Genomic DNA, 19,486 nt, shown 5'->3' on the forward strand with positions numbered 1-19,486 from the left:
CTGAGAGGTGAGTGAGGCAGAGGGACTTACTCATCAAATTTGGAATGTACCTCTCCTCCCGGCCAGCCTGGTCTTCCTTCCAACCAGGCTTCCCTGGCTTGGCCATGTCAAACACAGAGCCGTGTTTGTTTTTATGTGCCAGTGGCTTTAATCAAGGCAGAAAGTCTCCATTACGACAGGTATATAAGGGTGGATGAAGGAAGTACAGAGAAGACCCTCATTAAACATGAGCAATATCAGTCTTTGCTGTGTTTTCACTCAACCAGTGTCTGCTTACTGAACACAAGCCCTGTGCTAACTGCTGGGGTAATGCTCCTTTAAGGCACTCACAGTCCTTGGGATAAAAGACAGCAACGAAAAGGTGATTTAAGAGACGGGCCTGCTTCATAGGTGATCAGCACTTCATCTTTAGCTGAATGTGCATTGAAAACTGTTTGTTTTATGTAATCTCACTGTCCATTCAATTTAGCCGAGTTTTTACTTCCATCCAAATGAGGGATTTAGTTCATTATTGGTTCCGTGTCAATACAGAGTAGGAAAGAAGGTTGATGTTTAGCAAAAGGGAGGTGAGCGTTTCATCTACCCTCTTCGTGGGCACTGGGTGTTAAACTCAGCGTAGATGAGTTACCCAGATTCAGGTACCAGCTCTGTGATATATAAGCTGTGTGTCCTTGGGACAATTCCATAACCTGTCTGAGCCTCTGAGCCCTCCAATAGGTAGCTCTGTAACAGGTAAGTCAAGGAGTCAGTGTGTGTGTGTGTGTGTGTGTGTGTGTGTGTGTGTGTGTGTGTTTGGTATAACACGGAGTTCTCCAGCACACGCCAACTTGATGGTGGCTGTCATCACGCTAGTTCGCTGGAGCACTGGTACTCACCTTGGGAGCAGTCTTCTCCGGCGTAGCCCTCATTGCAGATGCAGCGGCCGGAGACGCACTGCCCCCAGTTGCTGCAGTCGTTGGGGCAGGAGCGCTGCCTGCAGTCCAACCCAGTGAAGCCCTCGTGGCACACGCACTGGCCGTCCACGCAGCGGCCCTGGCCGTGACAGTCGTCGGGACACCTGCGCTGCCCACAGTCCTTGCCCGTGAAGCTCTCGTGGCACACGCACTGGCCGTCCACGCAGCGGCCCCGGCCGTGGCAGTCGCCGGGACAGGAGAGGTCTGCGCAGTCGGGGCCGGCGAAGCCGTCCTCGCACACACACCGCCCGTCCACGCAGCGGCCCCGCTGGCTGCAGTCCCGAGGGCAGCGCAGCTCCCGGCAGTCCTCACCCATGTAGGCATCGTCACAGATACACATGCCATTCAGGCAGCGGCCGTGCTGGTGACAGTCATGGGGGCAGCTCATCTCGCCACAGTCATAGCCCTGGAAGCCGAGTTCGCACTCGCACAGCCCCTGCACGCAGCGCCCGCGGCCGTGACAGTCGTTGGGGCACCGCAGCTGCCCGCAGTCCTCCCCGGTGCGACCCTCGTCGCACACGCACTGCCCGTTGACGCAGCGGCCATGGCCGCTGCAGTCGCGGGGACACCGGAGCTCGCCGCAGTCCGCGCCCGTGAAGCCGTCGTCGCACTCGCAGTGCCCGTCCAGGCAGCGGCCGCGGTCGTGGCAGTCAGAGGGACAGCGCTTCTCGCTGCAGTCCGCACCCGCGAAGCCCTCGTCGCACACGCACTGGCCCTCGTCGCAGCGGCCGCGGCCGTGGCAGGCGTTGGGGCAGGCGAGCTGGCCGCAGTCCTCACCCGCGAAGCCCTCGTCGCAGTAGCAGGTGCCGTTGACGCAGCGGCCGCGGTCGAAGCAGTCGTTGGGGCAGACGAGCTCGCCGCAGTCGTCGCCCGTGAAGCCCTCATCGCACACGCACTCGTTCTCCACGCAGCTCCCGCGGCCGTGGCAGTTGTGCAGACACAGGGGCTCGTTGCAGTCCTCGCCGGCGAAGCCGTCCTGGCACACACAGCGGCCGTCCACGCAGCGGCCGTGCTCCTCGCTACAGGGCACCGGGCAGGGCTCCTGGCTGCAGTCCACCCCCGAATAGCCTTCGAAGCAGACGCAGGTCCCGTTCATGCACTTGCCCTGGTCATTGCAGTCGCTGGGGCAGGCCAGCTGGCCGCAGTCCTCCCCCGTGAAGCCCTTGTCACACACGCACTGCCCGTCCAGGCACTGGCCTCGCAGGTGACAGTTGCCTGGACATTCAGGCTCAGAGCAGTTGGGGCCTTTCCAGCCCGGTTCACACACACAGCCACAGCCTTCAGTGCTGAAGTTGCCCCGGCCACTGCAGAAGGGTTTGGTGTCCAGGTGGCCTGCAGGGAGGGAAGAGAACAGAGGCTCTCCACTGAGCACCAGCAGCCCAGTTTCTTGGTTTGTAGCCACAAGACCCAAATTCAGATTCAGCCAGAGCAGGGTTGCACCCTCAGGCCCCATCTGGCTTGAAACCCACTTGCTTATTGTGTGAAATCAGTGGGGGCCTCATCTAATGGTACTAGGTGGGAATTCTTAACCTGCACTCTCTGAAATTGTAGGTTCGTAGGCAGATTCTGTGTGTGTGTGTGTGTGTGTGTGTGTGTGTGTGTGTGTGTGTATTTCCATCCCTGGGGAGAACTCCCATAGTTTTCATCAAATTTTCAAGTATTCCCGTGACCCAAAGGTTACGAATCACTGCCTGTGCAATGCATTATGCTGGCCTGTGTTGTTACTTTTTCCGTACCTAGCCAAGGTCAGACATACAGGAGAATAAGTGTTTCAGCAAGAAATAACTGTTGAACTGAACTCAGTTCTGATGCCTCCACTCCATAGCTGCATTTGCAAAAAATCTTAGACGCTCTGGAGCTGTTTCTTCGTCGGTCAGGTGGGACCAATGGCCCACTTCCCTGGGTAAATCAGGTTGAACGAGGACATTAAGGACCTGCTGTTGTGCTTCCTGTGATTTCCTTTTGCAGAGTGCTTTGGGTCGACTCAAGTTGTTATATGTGTTTATGTGACCAAAACCTTCTGACTTTTTTGTAACTGAAATGAGGCAGCTAAGGAGTGGCTTTCTGATTCTGTTAGGACAGCTTTGCATTGGGCTCAGCCCTCACAAAGCTCGTGTGCCTCCATCTTTTTTCCTCTCTATCCTGAAAGCTGCGGTGGTGGGTGAATACGAGGAATACGTGGTCAGGGCTGCTGTGACTCTGGCTGTTTGAAGTCTCTGTTATGTCTTGGCTTAACTTGCAGCAGTGGCTGCTGTGGTCTCCATGGAGCCGAGGAGGAGAAACAAACAAAACTCACTCCATTTTCTCTGCATCTAAATACAGTTGAATTAACACACTTTATCTCCTTCCTGACAACAGGAGGGAAGTCAATTTTAAGAAAAAAGTTGGCTTGGAGAGTGAGAATCTAAACCTACGTTGTCTAGTATGGTAGCCACCAGACACGCGTGGCTTCTAAACAACTGAATTGTGGCTAGTGTGCTCTAACTGGGAACTACATACACACTGGATTTCAAAGACTTGGCATAAAAGAAAAGAATGTAAAATGTCCATTAACAATTTCTGTATTGATTCCAAGCTGAAAGATTAGGTACTTATATTGGATAGGTGATTAAAATCATTCTTACCTGTTCCTTTTCTCTTTCCTTAATGTGACTATTGGAAAAGTTAATTACATACATGGCTCAGGTTACAGTTCTAATGGACAGCACTGCCTTAACCTTTTTTTTTTAAACCCATTCTTTAGCATTAGTCCTACTGTGTAAGTCCCCCCTGCGTTTTGCCAGGGAGTTGACAGAAGTGGAAGATAAAGTAATTTGTGCATAAAGAAAACTTTTTTGTTGTTGTTGCTTTTGCCTTGGAAACCCAAAGGATGTCCTATAGTACTCTCCACTTACAACAATTAGGGCTACTCTTGAAATAATCTGCCAAGATACTTTCTAGTATTTTTTATGAGCAGCAGAAATAGAGATTTTCATCTCTGATTTGAAGCTGTTGAAGCCCCTGTAGCTCTATCAACTTTAGGGGATGAAGATGAAGGCAAAATTCCAAAGCGACACAATTCCTTAAAAAAGGATGCACCTGGAGACAGGGTATCACTGGGATAGGATGAGCTGTGGAGACACACAGGCACCTTCAAAGCTCCTATCTCTTATCACTCTTTGAGTCATCTTGCGCCAGCTGTTTAACTTTTTTGAGTCTCATTTCTTAGATCTGTAGAGAGGGGGTATTAAACCTTATCTCAAAGGGTTGTTGGAAGGATTAAATGAGATGGTGAATTACAATTCCTGGTACATAAAGGGGCTCAATTCATATGGCGATCATCATCATTGCTGCCGTTAAACTGGAACGTTTTTTCTATTTCCCACAGATTTTGCATCACCGTAGGCAGCATTGTAACTTTGCAAGAACACTGGGGTGTGGAATACTGTAGTTTAAGTCCTAACTTGGCCACTTACGGTGGGACCTTGAGGAATCCCAACTTCCTTCTAGGCCTTAGTTTCCCTATTTGTACAACGAAGTGATGGGGCTACATCACCACTTTTCAGAGAATGATCTTTGGGTTAGGGATTTCAAAATAAATTCATAGGTTTTAAGGGTAGAGAATGAGTAGATTTCATTGTCAAGTAAGTTTTAGAAACTCGTACTTAAACTAAAATAGGGTTTTTCAAAGCAGGAATTCTCAGAGGCCTGAAAATTCCTCTGAGAAACGTTTGTCACCAAGACTCTCCAAGAGCAGAATGGAGACGATTACGTTCTGCACAGTCATTTGTCCATAAAATCTCTTTTGAATGAACACCTTGTGAGCCTAGTTCCCCAGGGAGCCCACTCTGGAAAACAACTGATGGATCCTGGCCTGCTCACGTGTACAGTGAGGGGCTGGGCCGGTCACCAGCTCCTACCTTCGGCAGGCTGGAAGCAGCAGCCTGCTCCCAAGGTGCACTGCTCCCGCAGGGAAGACACCAGGTTCTCTAGCTCCTCCAGTCTGCTCAGAAGCTCCTTGATGTCAGGAGCAGCGGCACAACCACAGGCCCGGCGGGGGATGTTGATGCGGTGTGTGAAGACGATCTGGTTTTCCCCATCTACCGTGTGCTCCTGGAAGCTCTCCCTGGGCTCTGACAGTGGGACCAAGTCTTTCTCCCCACTGGCTGATTCCAGATCCACCGAGCACTGGGACCCCACAGGCAGCTTGATGTTGTAGACGTGATTAAACACCACCGGCTGGTTCTCCTCTGGCAGGGTGACATTCACCCCACTCTGTCGCTTGTGCCGGATGACTTTCTTGAGGACGCCACCTTCGGCAGGAAGGGCAAGCAGAGCTAGGAAGATGCCTGCCAACAGCCGAGTCACGACCCCCATGGTGGAGGTGGGTTTGGCTGAAGGTTCCCGAGGTTCTATGGTCCTAGGGTATCTCACTCTTAGGCAGAATTGGGGATTTGGAAGCTGAGAGTAGAATCCAAATCAGTTGTTCCTGATCTTCTTGAAGGAATTCTCTTCTACAAGTAAACAAAGGAAAACAATAAGCTTGTTAGTATCTACTGATCATTGAATATCTGCAATTCCAAGTGCATTTATATTTCCTGTGTTTGAAGGTCTCCTTTTATTCCTTCAGTGTGCACTGCAGTGTGGATATAAAATGGTCTCTAAAAGAATTTTGCAATCTTGAGGGAATGACTTCACTCACTATTCAATATTTGGAAATATAGGGAGACAGCAGAAAGGACAAGACAGATCAGATGCGGGTTTGGATCTCAGCTCTAGTTCTGGGCCTTTGGGTGAGTTATATAACTTTTATTTGTCTTATTTCACTTCTGTACAGTGAAGATCGTAATGTCAAGGTTAAAGTAATGATGGAAGTGAAAACAATAAGTAGAAATCATTCATATAGTCGTGAAGCCCTTCGCTATTTACTGGATGAGCATGCTGAGTGATATGAAGGCCGTAGTCCCATAGATGTCCAGTAACTCCTCCCTCTTATTACTGACCCTCCAATCTAAGATTAACTCCATCTGCTGGTTTTCCTCTGCTGTGAGAGGCAGAGGTGAAAATGAAAGAGTTTAGAAAGCAAACTGAGTTTTTACTGTAACTGAACATCTAACTAGTTATGTGGCTGTTGGAATAGTATCCTACCTCTTTGAACCTCAATTCCTCTTCTTTTCGATTTATTTCTAAAACCTTAAAAGGTCAAGTTTTTAGAAGAGCCTGCCAGAATGTTCCTGAACCAGTTATCTAAACTATGACCCAGGGCAAGAGATGACTCAGAAAGATGTCCATGAGCCCTCGATGTCTCCTGCAATCAACAAGTACTTATTCTTTTTTTTTTTTTAAATTAATTACTTATTTTTGGCTGCGTTGGGTCTTCGTTGCTGCGCGCAGGCTTTTCTCTAGTTGTGGCGAGCAGGGGCTATTCTTCCTTGTGGCGCACGGGCTTCTCACTGCAGTGGCTTCTCCTGTTGCAGAGCGTGGGCTCTAGGCACGCAGGCTCAGTAGTTGTGGCTTGCAGGCTCTAGAGCACAGGCTCAGTAGTTGTGGCGCTCGGGCTTAGTTGCTCTGCAGCATGTGGGATCTTCCCGGACCAGGGCTCGAACCCGTGTCCCCTGCATTGGCAGGAGGATTCTTAACCACTGCACCACCAGGGAAGTCCCAACAAGTACTTATTCTATTCTCACTGAGTGTCGTACACTGAATCATATCTTCCCCTCCCCCCCAAATTCATACTTGAAGTCCTAACCCTCAGTGTGACTATATTTGGAGATAGGACTCTTAGGGAGGTAATCAAGGTTAAATGAAGGTCATGAGGGTGGGGCCCTAATGATGATAGTATTGGTGTCCTTATAAGAAGAGGAAGAGGCCTCAGATCTCTCTCTGACTCTGTGTCTGTTTGTGCACAGCAGAAAGGCCGTATGAGGACACAGTGAGAAGGTGGCCATCTGTATGCTTTATCATTCAAATTAGTTTCCTAATAAGAGTCTGTGGATCTGTGATGTAGGCAAGCCCACTGAATGAAAATTATTATGAAGAGGAGAACTTGGCAAGTTCTCTTCTTTCAAACTACCATAGCCTAGCTTAGTTGTTTACCGGACAAATATTTAATGATTGCGTATTCTACTGCAATTGTTTTAACTCTCTTTGCCTTCCACAAAGTCCTTCTTTCTCACCCTCTTCTCATCAATTCTTAGCTCTTTTTTTTTTTTTTTTATGAGAAGGGGCCATGGGCCAAGTTTGCAATGCTTTTGGACTTTTACCCAACACTTTTGTGTGTGTTGTTAAATGACTTAAATTTCCATCTAAAAGGCTGTTAGAATTGTTGGTTGAGACTTTAATGCAACAAATCTAGGGAGATAATGACCAGAGTATGGGTTGAGTGAGGATTTTTCACTCTGTATGTGCACTGGCACAGCCAAATGCTGCGTTGTTTGGAGGAAAGAAATGTGACTCTTGAGGGCTGTGGATTTTCCATATTGGCTCATGGTGGTCTGAGGGCAGGTGGATGTTTTTTCACTTTGGGAGAGACCCATTATACCTTCAGAGTGGTGGAAAATGTCTAGACTTTGGAATTAGACACACCTGAGTACAAATGCCACTCACTAACTCTGTGACTTGGGCAAGCTATTGATATTTATCCTCTCTAAACCATGATCTCACTTTCACAATGGGGTCAAAATCCTTCCAGAGGGAATTATGAATTAAAGATCTGCACAGAAAACACCCAACATAGCGTCAAGCCCATAACAGGCACATAATAAAAAGTAGCTGCTATTTCGTTATGCTCTGAAGAACAAAACCTAGCATGAGTCCAGGCCGATAGCCTCCTTTTGCTTAAGCTTGACCTCTTCATTGAAGCCAGTACTAAACCCAACAGCAACTTGGATCTAGATCAAAGAGGAGCTGCAGAATCACTGATGGGTGAGGGGGTAAACCTTGTGAAGATAAATTTACTAGAAGTGGAAATATTTACACCAGAGAAGCAAACATACAAAGCAAATAGTAATCTTTAAGAATGTAAAATTAAAAAAAAAAAAAAAGAATGTAAAATATTCTTATGCAGACAACTGGCTGGTTAATGTCTCCTCTGAGGATGGACCTAGGGAAAATTACTTTAGATTACAGTTTGTGATATTTAGGTTAGACATGAAGGATCATGTCCGGACAGCGGGGCTTTTAAAATCGGACAATGAGCAACTTATTCTGTAGAGATTCTTTAGAAAGCACAAGCAGATTCTTATCTTTATAGGAAGTGACCAGTTAATGGAAGGTCTGGAAAATATCTTGCAGGGGGAAGGAGTGTGGACCTGTACATGTTTATTCTGTAGCTGAGAAAGCCAGGATTCCTATGATTCCTATAAATCCTGGGGAAGCAGGAGCTGGCTTGTCCCTCGTGGCCTCAAAGGACAAAACAAGCACCAATATGTGTGTATGTTAGGGGTGGAGAGGAGGGTTGGCTACAAGAAGGCAGATTTCAGCACCACAGAAGAAATATGTTTCTAATTGGAATTATCCAATAGAAAGGGCTTGTTTGAGAATATGGCAAGCTCCAAGGCCCTGGAATGTAAATAGAAGAGTGTTGAAGAGCACAGGTTTGTGGACAAACTGTCTTGAGTCATAGTTCAACCACTTCCTCTCCCTTGGGCAAACTATCTATACCACAGGCCAGAGTCATTTTCAACAATAAAACATGCTACGAGTGTCCTCGTAGGACTACTTTGGAAAGTGCGTGAGATAATGTGTGTGGTGGGAATGGTACAGTCTTTGGCAGCAGCAAGAGCTCAATAAAGGGGAGCTTTTGTTGTAAAAATATGGACTTCAATTAGTATTTTTTCCAGGATTTTCTTCCCCCCAACTCTTGAAACTCCTACCTTGGCATATGCAGTTCTGTTTTTCTAAGCAAGGGTGAGTTCTGCAGTGAAGTGAAGGAATCTCTGTCTCAGAGCTCCCAGGCAAATATGTCCTGGGAGATATCTCTATATTTATCTCTTTCCCTATCTCTACATCTACATCTGTATCTACATCTTGATCTTTATCTACATCTCTACCTATACCTATGTCCATATCCCTGTCTACGTCTATACCTGTATCTATCTATCTATATGTCTGTCTACACTCTATCTACCTAGTTATCTATCTTCTGTCTTTTATGGAGAGATTAAAGGATCTGTTTGTCAATGTTTGCAAAGGTGAAAGGAAGGCAGCAGGAAGAGACACAGCCTTTGTATTGGCTCAATACATAGATTGTTGGGGTCACACATCCAGGACAAAGTGGCTATATCCAGGCCATGCATGTTGCCTTGCTCTGTAACCTGCCTTGGCATATATGCTAAGTGCAGAAAAATACACGTGTGGCTCAGACTCTACTTTCTATTTTTATCAAAAGAAATTTTTGGAGCCAAATTAACTCTGTGATTGTGTTCGTGACTCTTTAGGTGCCTTCATTCCTATTACCTTTTCAAGCATAATTAATCTGGAGGAGAAAAAAAAAAAAACTACCTTAAAGATTTCTTCATGAGAGAGAAGGTTTAAGAAGAGGAAGAAAACTTTGAATTCTTTGGTCCAGAGCTGCATTATTCAAATTCAATACGGTAGCCACTAGCTACAAGTGGTTATTAAAATTAAATACAATTAAAAATTCCATCCTCAATTGTACTGTTCACATTTCAAGTGCTTAATAGCAATGTGGCTAGTGGCTATAATTCAGACAGTGTGGATAAATAACATTTCCATCATTGCAGGGAATTCTGTTTAGCAGTGCAAGTTTGGAAGTCTGCTTGGTTATGTTAAGCCCGTGGTACAAATGAGGAAACTGAGGCTCTGAGAGGTTAAAGGGAGTCTAAAAAAGAAAGGTAGGATATTGCTAAGTCTCCTATCTAATTAAAATTGGTGAGTACCTCACCTGCAGATGCCAGGAGACTAGAGAAGATGACATCTTTTTAGTTAACATAAGCAAATATTTATGTACACTGTAACTTCCATACCTTACATGTTCAAACATATCCAGGTACAAGTGAGGAGTGGTCTTTATGGCTGTTGTCCTCCTCAGATATGAAGGGATGTGGAGCTTGCCCCAGGTCATCATCCTTTCCCCCATCCTACACTTGGGATATGAAATCTTTTTTCTTTTTCTCTCTGCATACCTTAGAACCCCAAGTTCTCCATGAGATTCTTCTCAAATAAAACCGAAGATAGGTTGCCCAGGAGCCACTCTGGCTACACCTAACATCTTGTTCTGCCCTGCCTCACCTTTCTCTTGGGAGCTGGTAGGTTTGTCGAAATTAACTCATGGCTCTCCTGCTTCTGTTGACTCTGTACTACTTTGCTGCAGACTTTTTGAGGGGACTCAGTCCATTTTCTTCAGTAGTCTGATGAAGTGGCTAGGTATGGGAGAAAGAGCCTGGTCTTTGCAGAGAAATAGACCTGTGTTAGAATCCAGCTCTTCCACTTGGTAGCTGCTACCTGTGGCCATTCACTTCCCCCTCTGAGTATCACTTGCTTCATCTCCTGCATGGCTATATATATGTGCTTATTTTATAAAGTTATGAGAAGATGGGATAAAATGAGATGTATCTTAAGCTACCAGCACAGTGCCTGGCACATAGTAGGTACTTAACATGGTAGCTAATGATAATAGAAACAATAATAACGACACTGGTCAAATAGAGAGTAGATTAGAAAGGAAAGTTTGCATCCAGAAGGCATGGGAGAATTAGGGAATTACGTCATGGCTATGACAATGATGTAATAGGTAACAAAAGAGATTGGCTAACCTGGGTCTTTTAAGGTTCAAAGTGGAGGGTGGCTACATTCTTTTGAGGGGCTGAAGAAAGACACCTCGAAAGAGATGGCACCTGAGATGAGCCTGAAGGGTGGGTGGGATTCTAAAACGTGGTTGGTTACAACAGAGTAGGTGGATTGAATTTGCACCTTACCCACCTGCCCACCTAGATTAGGCGTCTAGAAAGAGGCAATAGTGTGAGGAAAGGCAAGGAATGCGTGGGTGAGGAGGGGAATGAGGAAGGAGACAGTAATAACAGCAGCTTCCCTCTGCAGCTGCCTGATGTAGGCAAAAGTGGGGTAACACGTACGGAATACTGACGTCCTGGTTCTACTGGGGTGTATAAGATGTGTAGGGGAGTGGAAAGGAGAGAGCACGTGGAGTTGGTACAGCCAGTGAGGAGAGCATGAATGGTCAATGTGAAGGGCTGGTACTGAGCCCAGGAAGCATTGCTGTGTCTTTCTAAGGCTAAGTGCCTAATTGCTCAGTGTCATCTGTGGAGAAGATTAGGGAAAACATAGGCTTCTGTATTTAGTCCTTTGGTCTGCAAATACCTGGCAAACTTATGTTGCCTCCCAGGGAACTCTGCTCAATATTATGTAACAACCTAAACAGGAAAAGAATTTGAAAAAGAACAGATACCTGTATATGTTTAACTCACTTTGCTGTACACCTGAAACTAACACAACATTGTTAATCAACTATACTCCAATATGAAAGAAAAATTTTTAAAATGTTAGGCCTTCATCACTGATGAAAGATAAAAGTTAGTTCTTGTTTCAGTTCCTTTGATATTAGTTGTGGCCAGTGTAGGGTGATATCTCCAGATTTGGGCATTATAGATTTTTATTCAGTACATCACTGTGAAGTAACATTCATTTAATATTTAATGGGGAAACCTCGGTCAGGTCAGTGTCATGGCAGCCATGTCCCAAGAGCTTTTTGGTTTACAGTTGTATACTCTGAGGTGCCTCTTGGCTTGTTATCAAATCTTCCTTTTTTTTTTTTTTTTTTTCTTCCAGCAGAGCTGTTTGATAGCTAACCTTTTGGAAGCAGCATGGAATAAACAAACTCAGGCTTATTTTTAGGCACTTCACCACAGGACAAAGACCGTTGGTTAGATGAAGGAATCAACAATCTTTGAATGTTTCCCGGTTCACAGCTGGAGAATAAAGTTTCATTTTTAGATTAAGATAAAATTTCCAACTGGCTAGAATCATATTTCAGAATACTTATGACTTCACTTTTAGTAACTCAGGGAATATATTTATCTTGTTGACTTAGGCATTTACGTCAAACAGCCCTGGCTGGGGGGCCAAGGAAGATTCCTACTGTATAGAAATGCAGATGAATTTCTTCCCACATCATTTTGGCAACACCTGAGACAGATCACATTAAATTTTTCTTCCTGCAGGCAAGAGAATTTTATGGTGCACAGCCAGTTAGGCGTGGAGTTACTTACATGGGCGTTCTTAAAGGTCGTAGAATTCCTCACCCCTTGTCCTTCCCAACATCCATAAATTCCTTGTTGGAATGTGTCAGGAAGAGAGAGAAGCTAAGAAACAGCCTGAAGTGTGGATTTTTTCCGAGGATATCTGAGCCTTACACTTGATTGAGTCCAGCACCACCTGTGTCTTAAAAGAATTGAGCAAACACCGCCTGCCTAAGCAAAGCCCCTCCGAGCCCTGGGTGTTGGCGTGTTGGGTGTTGGAATTCCAGCACTGAGAAGCACTTTTCCATTTAGGTAGTAGGGTGGCGTAGCTGGCACCCAGTTCAGACGCTTGTAGAGCCAGCAGTCATTTCAGAGTCCTGGGAATTAAGTCATTTTTAAAAGCATTCATTCTTGCATTCAATAGATGAGTTGAATGAGTGTTAAGACCAGGCTATGGGGGCTTCCCTGGTGGTGCAGTGGTTGAGAATCTGCCTGCCAATGCAGTGGACATGGGTTCGAGCCCTGGGCCGGGAAGATCCCACATGCTGCGGAGCAACTAACTACTGAGCGTGTGCTCTAGAGCCCGTGAGCCACAACTGCTGAGCCGTGTGCTGCAGCTACTGAAGCCCGCACACCTAGAGCCCGTGCTCCGCAACAGGAGAAGCCACTGCGATGAGAAGCCCGTGCACCGCAACGAAGAGTAGCCCCAGCTCACCGCAACTAGAGAAAGCCTGCGCGCAGCAACGAAGACCCAACGCAGCCAAAAGCAAATAAAATAAATAAATTTATATATATATATAAAAAGACCAGGCTATGGGATAGATCAAGGGGTAGTGAGGTGTTTCAGAGACCAATGATGGGTAGTTCCTGTTCTCAATCAGTTCATAGTCCAGTAAAGGAAACAGACAGGTAAACAAATACTTATAGGGAAGAATGATAGACGCTAAAACTGACAAATCTCCAAGGAGAGTCTGTGCAATGTTTGTGAATATCTGCTCTAGAATCAGCCAAATACTATGGATTCTGGTCCTGCCACTTGCTATTAGTTTGAATCCTATGGAATTGCCATTTTCGTAGGTCAAATATGGTTGGATAGGGGCAACTTCATAGAGCTCCATCTAGAAGCTTTGACCTTAGATGTGTAACATTGCCTCTCTGAGCCTCAGCTTTCTTGTCTGTAAAATGGCAACACTCATAAAAACCCCACAATAAAGTTATTTCAACTGTAAGTGAGAAAAAAATGAGATCAAGTGAGATAACACATGGAAATATTTAGGACAGTGCCTAACAGGAGGGAGGTCTTAGTAACTGGTTTATTGTTATTGTGTGATGATTTGTGTCTTTTGAAGGCAGTTCATGGAAGGCTAGTCTCTGAAGGATGAGGGATTCCTAAGAGAATTTTGGGGAGCCCCCTTCTGCCCACTGTTGCTTTTTCCATAGAAGTGTAAAATTCTTAGTGTTTTCGGTTTGTCAAGTGACAGAGACGCTCTGAAATCCTTAGAAGAGGAGACTGTGTCTATAGTCCTGGTTTTCCTCCTAGCCTACATATTCTCATTCAGTAGCAAGAAAAGCAAGCCTGTGAGCCCAGGGTGGAGCTCTTTTCTGGCAGGTCAGTCCCCTGGCTAAGAGGCAGTGCTGCTACTGGATGGTTGTCCATGCTGCTCAGCCAGGTCTTTCTCCAGAACAGGCTGCCTGTGGTTTAGTTTTTCAAGACATTGCTTCTGACGGGAAATGTTTGGCTCAGTTTTTCAGCACTTTCGATAGACACAGACAGACATCGGATTATAGAATCAACATCAGACCTGAGCAGGCTTAGAATCAACTGTAGAAGATCGAGTCCAGGGGTGGCAAGCCTGTGGCACCCACACTCACCCTTCCAGTGTACATGGCAGACATTACTAATTGACGCCTACATGCTTCCATGCCCCCAACCTGAGAGTTATTACGAATATATCGCTTCAGGCAGCCACATTGAATTGAGTAAAAGTAGTACATGACACGAAAGAGAATATCTGAACTGAAACACCCAGAGAGGGTCACCGGCTAATTAGTGGTAAAGCAAATATTAAAACCCAGATATCCTACCTTTTTTGTCAGTGAATTTGATTAAGGTTTATCTCTTCCCTGAAACCACTGCGAGGCCTTCAACAATAAGTACGTATGAAAGGTTTCTAGTAATTCTTAGTCTGTGGTCATTGTAATGGTCCCTAGAAAGAAATATCAGCATTGGGATCTTGGAGAGCATCTGTGTTAAGAGATGTCCAGATTTCTTTGTGCTATAGGGTTTCTTCAATTGCCACCATCCATCCATCCATCCATCTATCATCGACTATGCATCTTTTCAGTACGTATTTGTTAAATACCTACCATATGCCAAGCCCTGAGTTAAGCATAAGGGATACAAAAATGAAGGGGATAAGTATGTTCTCTATTATCAAAAAGCTTACAGTTTCCCCCGGAAATGTCACAAAATAGAATTGACTTTAAATCCATGTATTGTGGATTGAATATTTGTGGTATACTTAAGTGTCCCTGCACACTGTAAGCCAACAGCAGGCATACAAATGTTAAGGTTCTTTCAAGAGCTACCTGCTGTTTACTTACTATGTACTGCATGTTGGGAAAACTAGGCAGAGTAAGGACCTATTCTCTGTTTCCAGAAATCTCAGAAACTAGAACATACAAGCAAGGTTCAGTAGCAGTGCTAGTCTGAATGAAGGAACTGAGAGAAGTGTCTGTCACTCTGAGCTTGGAAGTTCACGGAGGGCTTCCTGGAGGAGGAAGTGCTTAGGATCCCCAAATATTGATTGAAGAGGCCTTGGAAGATCAGGGAAAGATTGAAATAATAACAAGGATAATAAAAGTAATGAAGACATCATTACCTATCATTCATTCAGTGCTTAATTGTCAGAGCTTGTGCTAAGCATTATAAATCTTCAATTTTAAATTCTTACAAAGTGATAATGAGATGGTACCTTTATTCTTATTTTGAAGATGAGGAAACCGAGGCATGGGATAATTAAGTGGCTTGTGCAAGTTCAGATATCCATTAAGTAGTGGAGTTAGGATTTGAACACAGGTCTATCAGAGTCCAAAGTAAGTGTTCTGAGCTACCACCTTATAAAGCCTTTTGTGCTGGAGGGCCCAGGAAAGGAGTTATGATTCAAGACCAGACCCAAGCTCTGTCTATATAACTTCCAAACACTTGGCTCAAGAGGGAATACTGTCAGTACCCCGGAATTAGGACCTTAAGAAGCCAGATATCCTGTGAGTGCTCTAGAGATGAAGCATGCTGACAGATACCTTGGAGAAGCTGTCAAAGCTCAGTTATCATTGGGGAAGGGTTCCAGATGCCTTGAAGTCTCCTCAGAAAGCCCCTTTGCCATCTGAGCAGGCAAATCTCTCTGTCCTTCAACATACAGTTCAAAAAAAATAACATATTGGAAGTTTTCTCGGGTAACTTTGTCCCTCTTCTGAATTCTCTGAGTATTGATCTAACATTATTTTCATCACATGTCATTCTAAAAATGATTTGAGGCGGTTTTGTCCTGTATGTATATTTTCCTCTTTTAGAGCAATAAGCAAATTCTATCTTGTATTTACATTAAACTGTAAGCAGTTCATCTTCACATAGTTAGACTGTATGTAGACTGTAAGCTCCACGAGGGCAGGAACCATATCTGAGTCATTCATCTCCTAATACCCAACACCAAGCACACTAACCTGATCATAGTAAGTGCACAATATATTTATATTTGAATAAAATAAAGCTAAATATATTTTTTGATTTGAATTTACATATAGCTGGTGCTCATTATTCATGGAATTAATGAATGAGCAAATACTCTTATTTTCATGATGGCCTTAATGTAATTAGCTCTCCTGTGAGCTCTTCTAAGGCAAGATGTATCAAGGAATTCATCATTGCCGCACTCCTGGAATGAGTTCATTTTTGCTCATTCAACTCTTCAGTGAGTTTGTACTATGTCCTAGACGCCATAAGCACAGGGGTTACAAAAATGGCCGAGACAGAACTTACTCCTTCCTAAGAGATTCTAGTCAACACCCCAAGAGTTCTTGAGAGCCCAGTACTGTCTGCTTTGAGACAAGCTTTGTGTCTGACTGCAGTATACCCAGCTGGACCTTTGGCAGGAGGTGGACTTCACCAGGCCTGTGAGTTAGTCAGTGTAAAACTCTGGTTTCAGTGCAAGGGAAGCATCCTGGGTTGTTAGTCAGGAATCCTTCCAATTTCACTGTAGTGTTTTTTGTTTGTTAAATTTAGGTCACTCTCTTTCTCCTTTTGTATCCTGAATGTTCATTACTTATTTTTAATCTCCTGGAGATTTGGGGCTCTCGTGGGGCCATGTAGTAGAACATGCCATAGACTGAAGAGCTATAAGATGAGTCATGAGCCACAGTTCTGCCAACCACTGTGGCAAGTCACATCCACTCTTGGGGCCTCGGATTCTCCTGTAACATAAGCAGCTGTTTATGGCTTCAATTCTAGAGTCCCTTTCGTTCTAGTGACACGCGGTCCATTGCTGATTCAGCACTATTTCTGCTGAACTTAATTTGGGATTTCATTTTAGACCCAGGTCACGTGGCTGATATTAAGAACACCCCCGCTCCCCGCGCAGTACCGAGTGTTTCTTCCTTTAGTGTTTGGCTTAAGCATCGGTGGTGCTTCGTGGTTTCCTCCCTCCCATCCCTCAAACATACGTTTCATTACCAACCAAATTAAGCCCACAAATCTTAATCTATAAAATATTTCCACCCAGACACAATAATGAGGTTCATATTTGTGGTTTGGTATACCTAAGAAAAGCTTAGATGAAACATGACTAGATCCACTGATACATTCAGACCACAAACTGCCCTGGTGTGGTCTGGTTTCAATTTTTGAAATAAAAATTCTGCAGAGCACTTGCTTTCTCTCTTCTATTTCTTTGCCTAGACAGAAAAGAAAATAAAAAAGTGGGCCTGACCAAGTGGCAACAATATAGGTTCCTGTAAAATTCTGGAAAATTGTTTCAAAAATAGATTTGAATTCATTTCCCAGTGAAACAATGACCTCCTCTGTTTCGGCCTTCATCCAGAATTTTAAGAAATCTAGTTGACTCTTTCACAAGTATTGGAACATGGATTCTTGAACTTTTGAACCAATATTAAAAAATTAAAGAGATTTATCTAAGAAGGACAGGTTATAGATGGACTCATAACCCTAAAAAAAGAGATTTTCTGAAAAAGGCGGTATGACATGGTGGCCTTTGTGAAGCTGTTATCAGCCACCCAAGACCAGAGAAGGGGCACTGTGATGGGAGAGAGAAGAAATAGTCCTTAGAGTCAGGAAGACCTGAAATCAAATCCTGTTTACCTGCTGGGAGCCTTGGACAAAGTCTTGCAACTTTCCTGAACTATGGCTTCTTTAAACTGTAAAATAGAGATCCTTCCAGATTTGTTGGAGACGGTGAATGTGATAAGGAGTTATCAATGCCTGGCATATTAATAATAAGTGCTACCCAGATGTTAGTATATATTCTCCTCCTCTCTCCTTTTCCTTCTCCTCCTCTCCCCTATCAGGAAGCTCTACAACATTGAACATATTTTTTAAAAATAGACAATAATATTGTAGAGGTCACTCAAGTATTGGTTAAGAGATTGGGTTGGTTTGGGATGACAAGTTTCAGTTTATGTGTCAACTTCAATTACCTGCTAATGGCTGCCTGGAGCTGCTTTTTTTTTTTTTTTTTTTTTTTTGCGGTACGCGAGCCTCTCACTGTTGTGGCCTTTTCCGTTGCGGAGCACAGGCTCTGGACGCGCAGGCTCAGCGGCCATGGCTCACGGGCCCAGCTGCTCCGCGGCATGTGGGATCCTCCCGGACCGGGGCACGAACCCGCGTTCCCTGCATCGGCAGGCGGACTCTCAGCCACTGCGCCACCGGGGAAGCCCTGGAGCTGCTTTGAGAAAGATTCTGTGGCCATGTTTGGACTCAAGGCAAAAGGTGTTGTGATGGATTAGCAATGTCTGCTATGGGTACAGAAGTGTTGGTATGTGTGCCAGATGTTTGGTTACAGCAAGACTAGATAGCTTTGGCAATCTTTTCCAACCCAATGTGCTGATATTTAAATGGATGGAATGCGGCTTGACTGATGCCTGGGTCCGAGGGAGCCAGATGGAGTCACTGACGGTTATAAAAGCCTGTATGAATCAACTTCAATAAAGTTTGACACATTTTGATGAAAGTTGACTCCTGAAATGAAAATATGCCTCTAAGACTGGAAGCAGGAAACTAGACTCTCAGAGAAAGCTAAGACTACTCCAGTAATTAATGTGTGTGACCCCAGGCAAGGCAAACATACTTTCAATGTCTACTTTTTCTTTCTCAAAAACGGGCGATTTACATGCTACAATAATAACTAACATTGATTGAACCCATCTGCGCGAGGAACTGCTTTATGTATCTTACGTGGATTATCTTATTGAATCTTCTTCAAGACCTCTGAGGTAACTACCTTTTTTCCCTCAGTTTACAAATGAGAAAACGGAGGCTCGCACAGCTCAAGGTCACAGAGCTGAAAAGGAGGGGCAGGAATTTAATTCGGGTGGACTGACTCGGGAATCGGATGCCCCATTCCTAACCATCGGCTTAGCTGCCATCCTTTAATGATGTCAAGGAGTCGTTTGCATGACTGAGTTAAAAGGCCGAATTTCAGAAGGACTCAGTCATCAGGTCCGGAATGACTATCGGCAATGAAAGACCGTTATGACTTACAGAGAGAACAGGAGAAGCTGCGCATGAACTTGAAAACTAGAGATTATTTTCAACCCTTGCCTTGGGCTTAATTTAGCTGGGTAACTTTTTTTTTTTTTTTTGCAGTACGCGGGCCTCTCACTGTTGTGGCCTCTCCCTTTGCGGAGCACAGGCTCCGGATGCGCAGGCTCAGCGGCCATGGCTCACGGGCCCAGCTGCTCTGCGGCATGTGGGATCTTCCCGGACCGGGGCACGAACCCGCGTCCCCTGCGTTGGCAGGCAGTCTCTCAACCACTGCACCACCAGGGAAGCCCTAGCTGGGTAACTTTAAGCAGCCTTTCCTAGGGTGTAAGTTACAACATGTTGTATTAATGCAAGGGGAAGAGATTACTAATTCAACATATTTGGAAAATGATATTTTGAACCAACTGTTATTTATACCAAACAAATTACCCAGCTTTCGTTACTTCAGGATTTTCTAGGGTCTTTAATATGTTTGTGTTTATCCGAAATCTCCAAGAAAGGGAGAGTTTATAGTGTTTCCCAAACTTACTTGATTATTCTGTGTTTGAAGTATGTCACAGGAT

The 19,486-nt window shown here is 44.8% G+C and overlaps 1 protein-coding gene across 4 annotated transcripts in view; it reads right to left on the reverse strand.

Moving 5' to 3' along the window:
- Positions 1 to 19,486, reverse strand: part of TNC (tenascin C) — a 93,360-nt gene that overhangs the window by 61,324 nt on the left and 12,550 nt on the right. For all 4 annotated transcript variants that reach the window (XM_024762668.1, XM_024762667.1, XM_024762666.1 and 1 more), the window contains exons 2-3: positions 4,853 to 5,446; positions 876 to 2,285 (exon numbers count right to left, since the gene is read on the reverse strand). In XM_024762668.1, coding sequence (XP_024618436.1) covers positions 876 to 2,285; positions 4,853 to 5,309 — 1,867 coding nt within the window. In that variant the 5' untranslated portion in view covers positions 5,310 to 5,446. The remainder of the gene's footprint in view (positions 1 to 875; positions 2,286 to 4,852; positions 5,447 to 19,486) is intronic.

The sequence above is a fragment of the Neophocaena asiaeorientalis genome, unplaced genomic scaffold, assembly GCF_003031525.2.
Source record: "Neophocaena asiaeorientalis asiaeorientalis breed wild unplaced genomic scaffold, Neophocaena_asiaeorientalis_V1.1 scaffold78, whole genome shotgun sequence".
NCBI classification, from domain to species: Eukaryota; Metazoa; Chordata; class Mammalia; order Artiodactyla; family Phocoenidae; genus Neophocaena; species Neophocaena asiaeorientalis.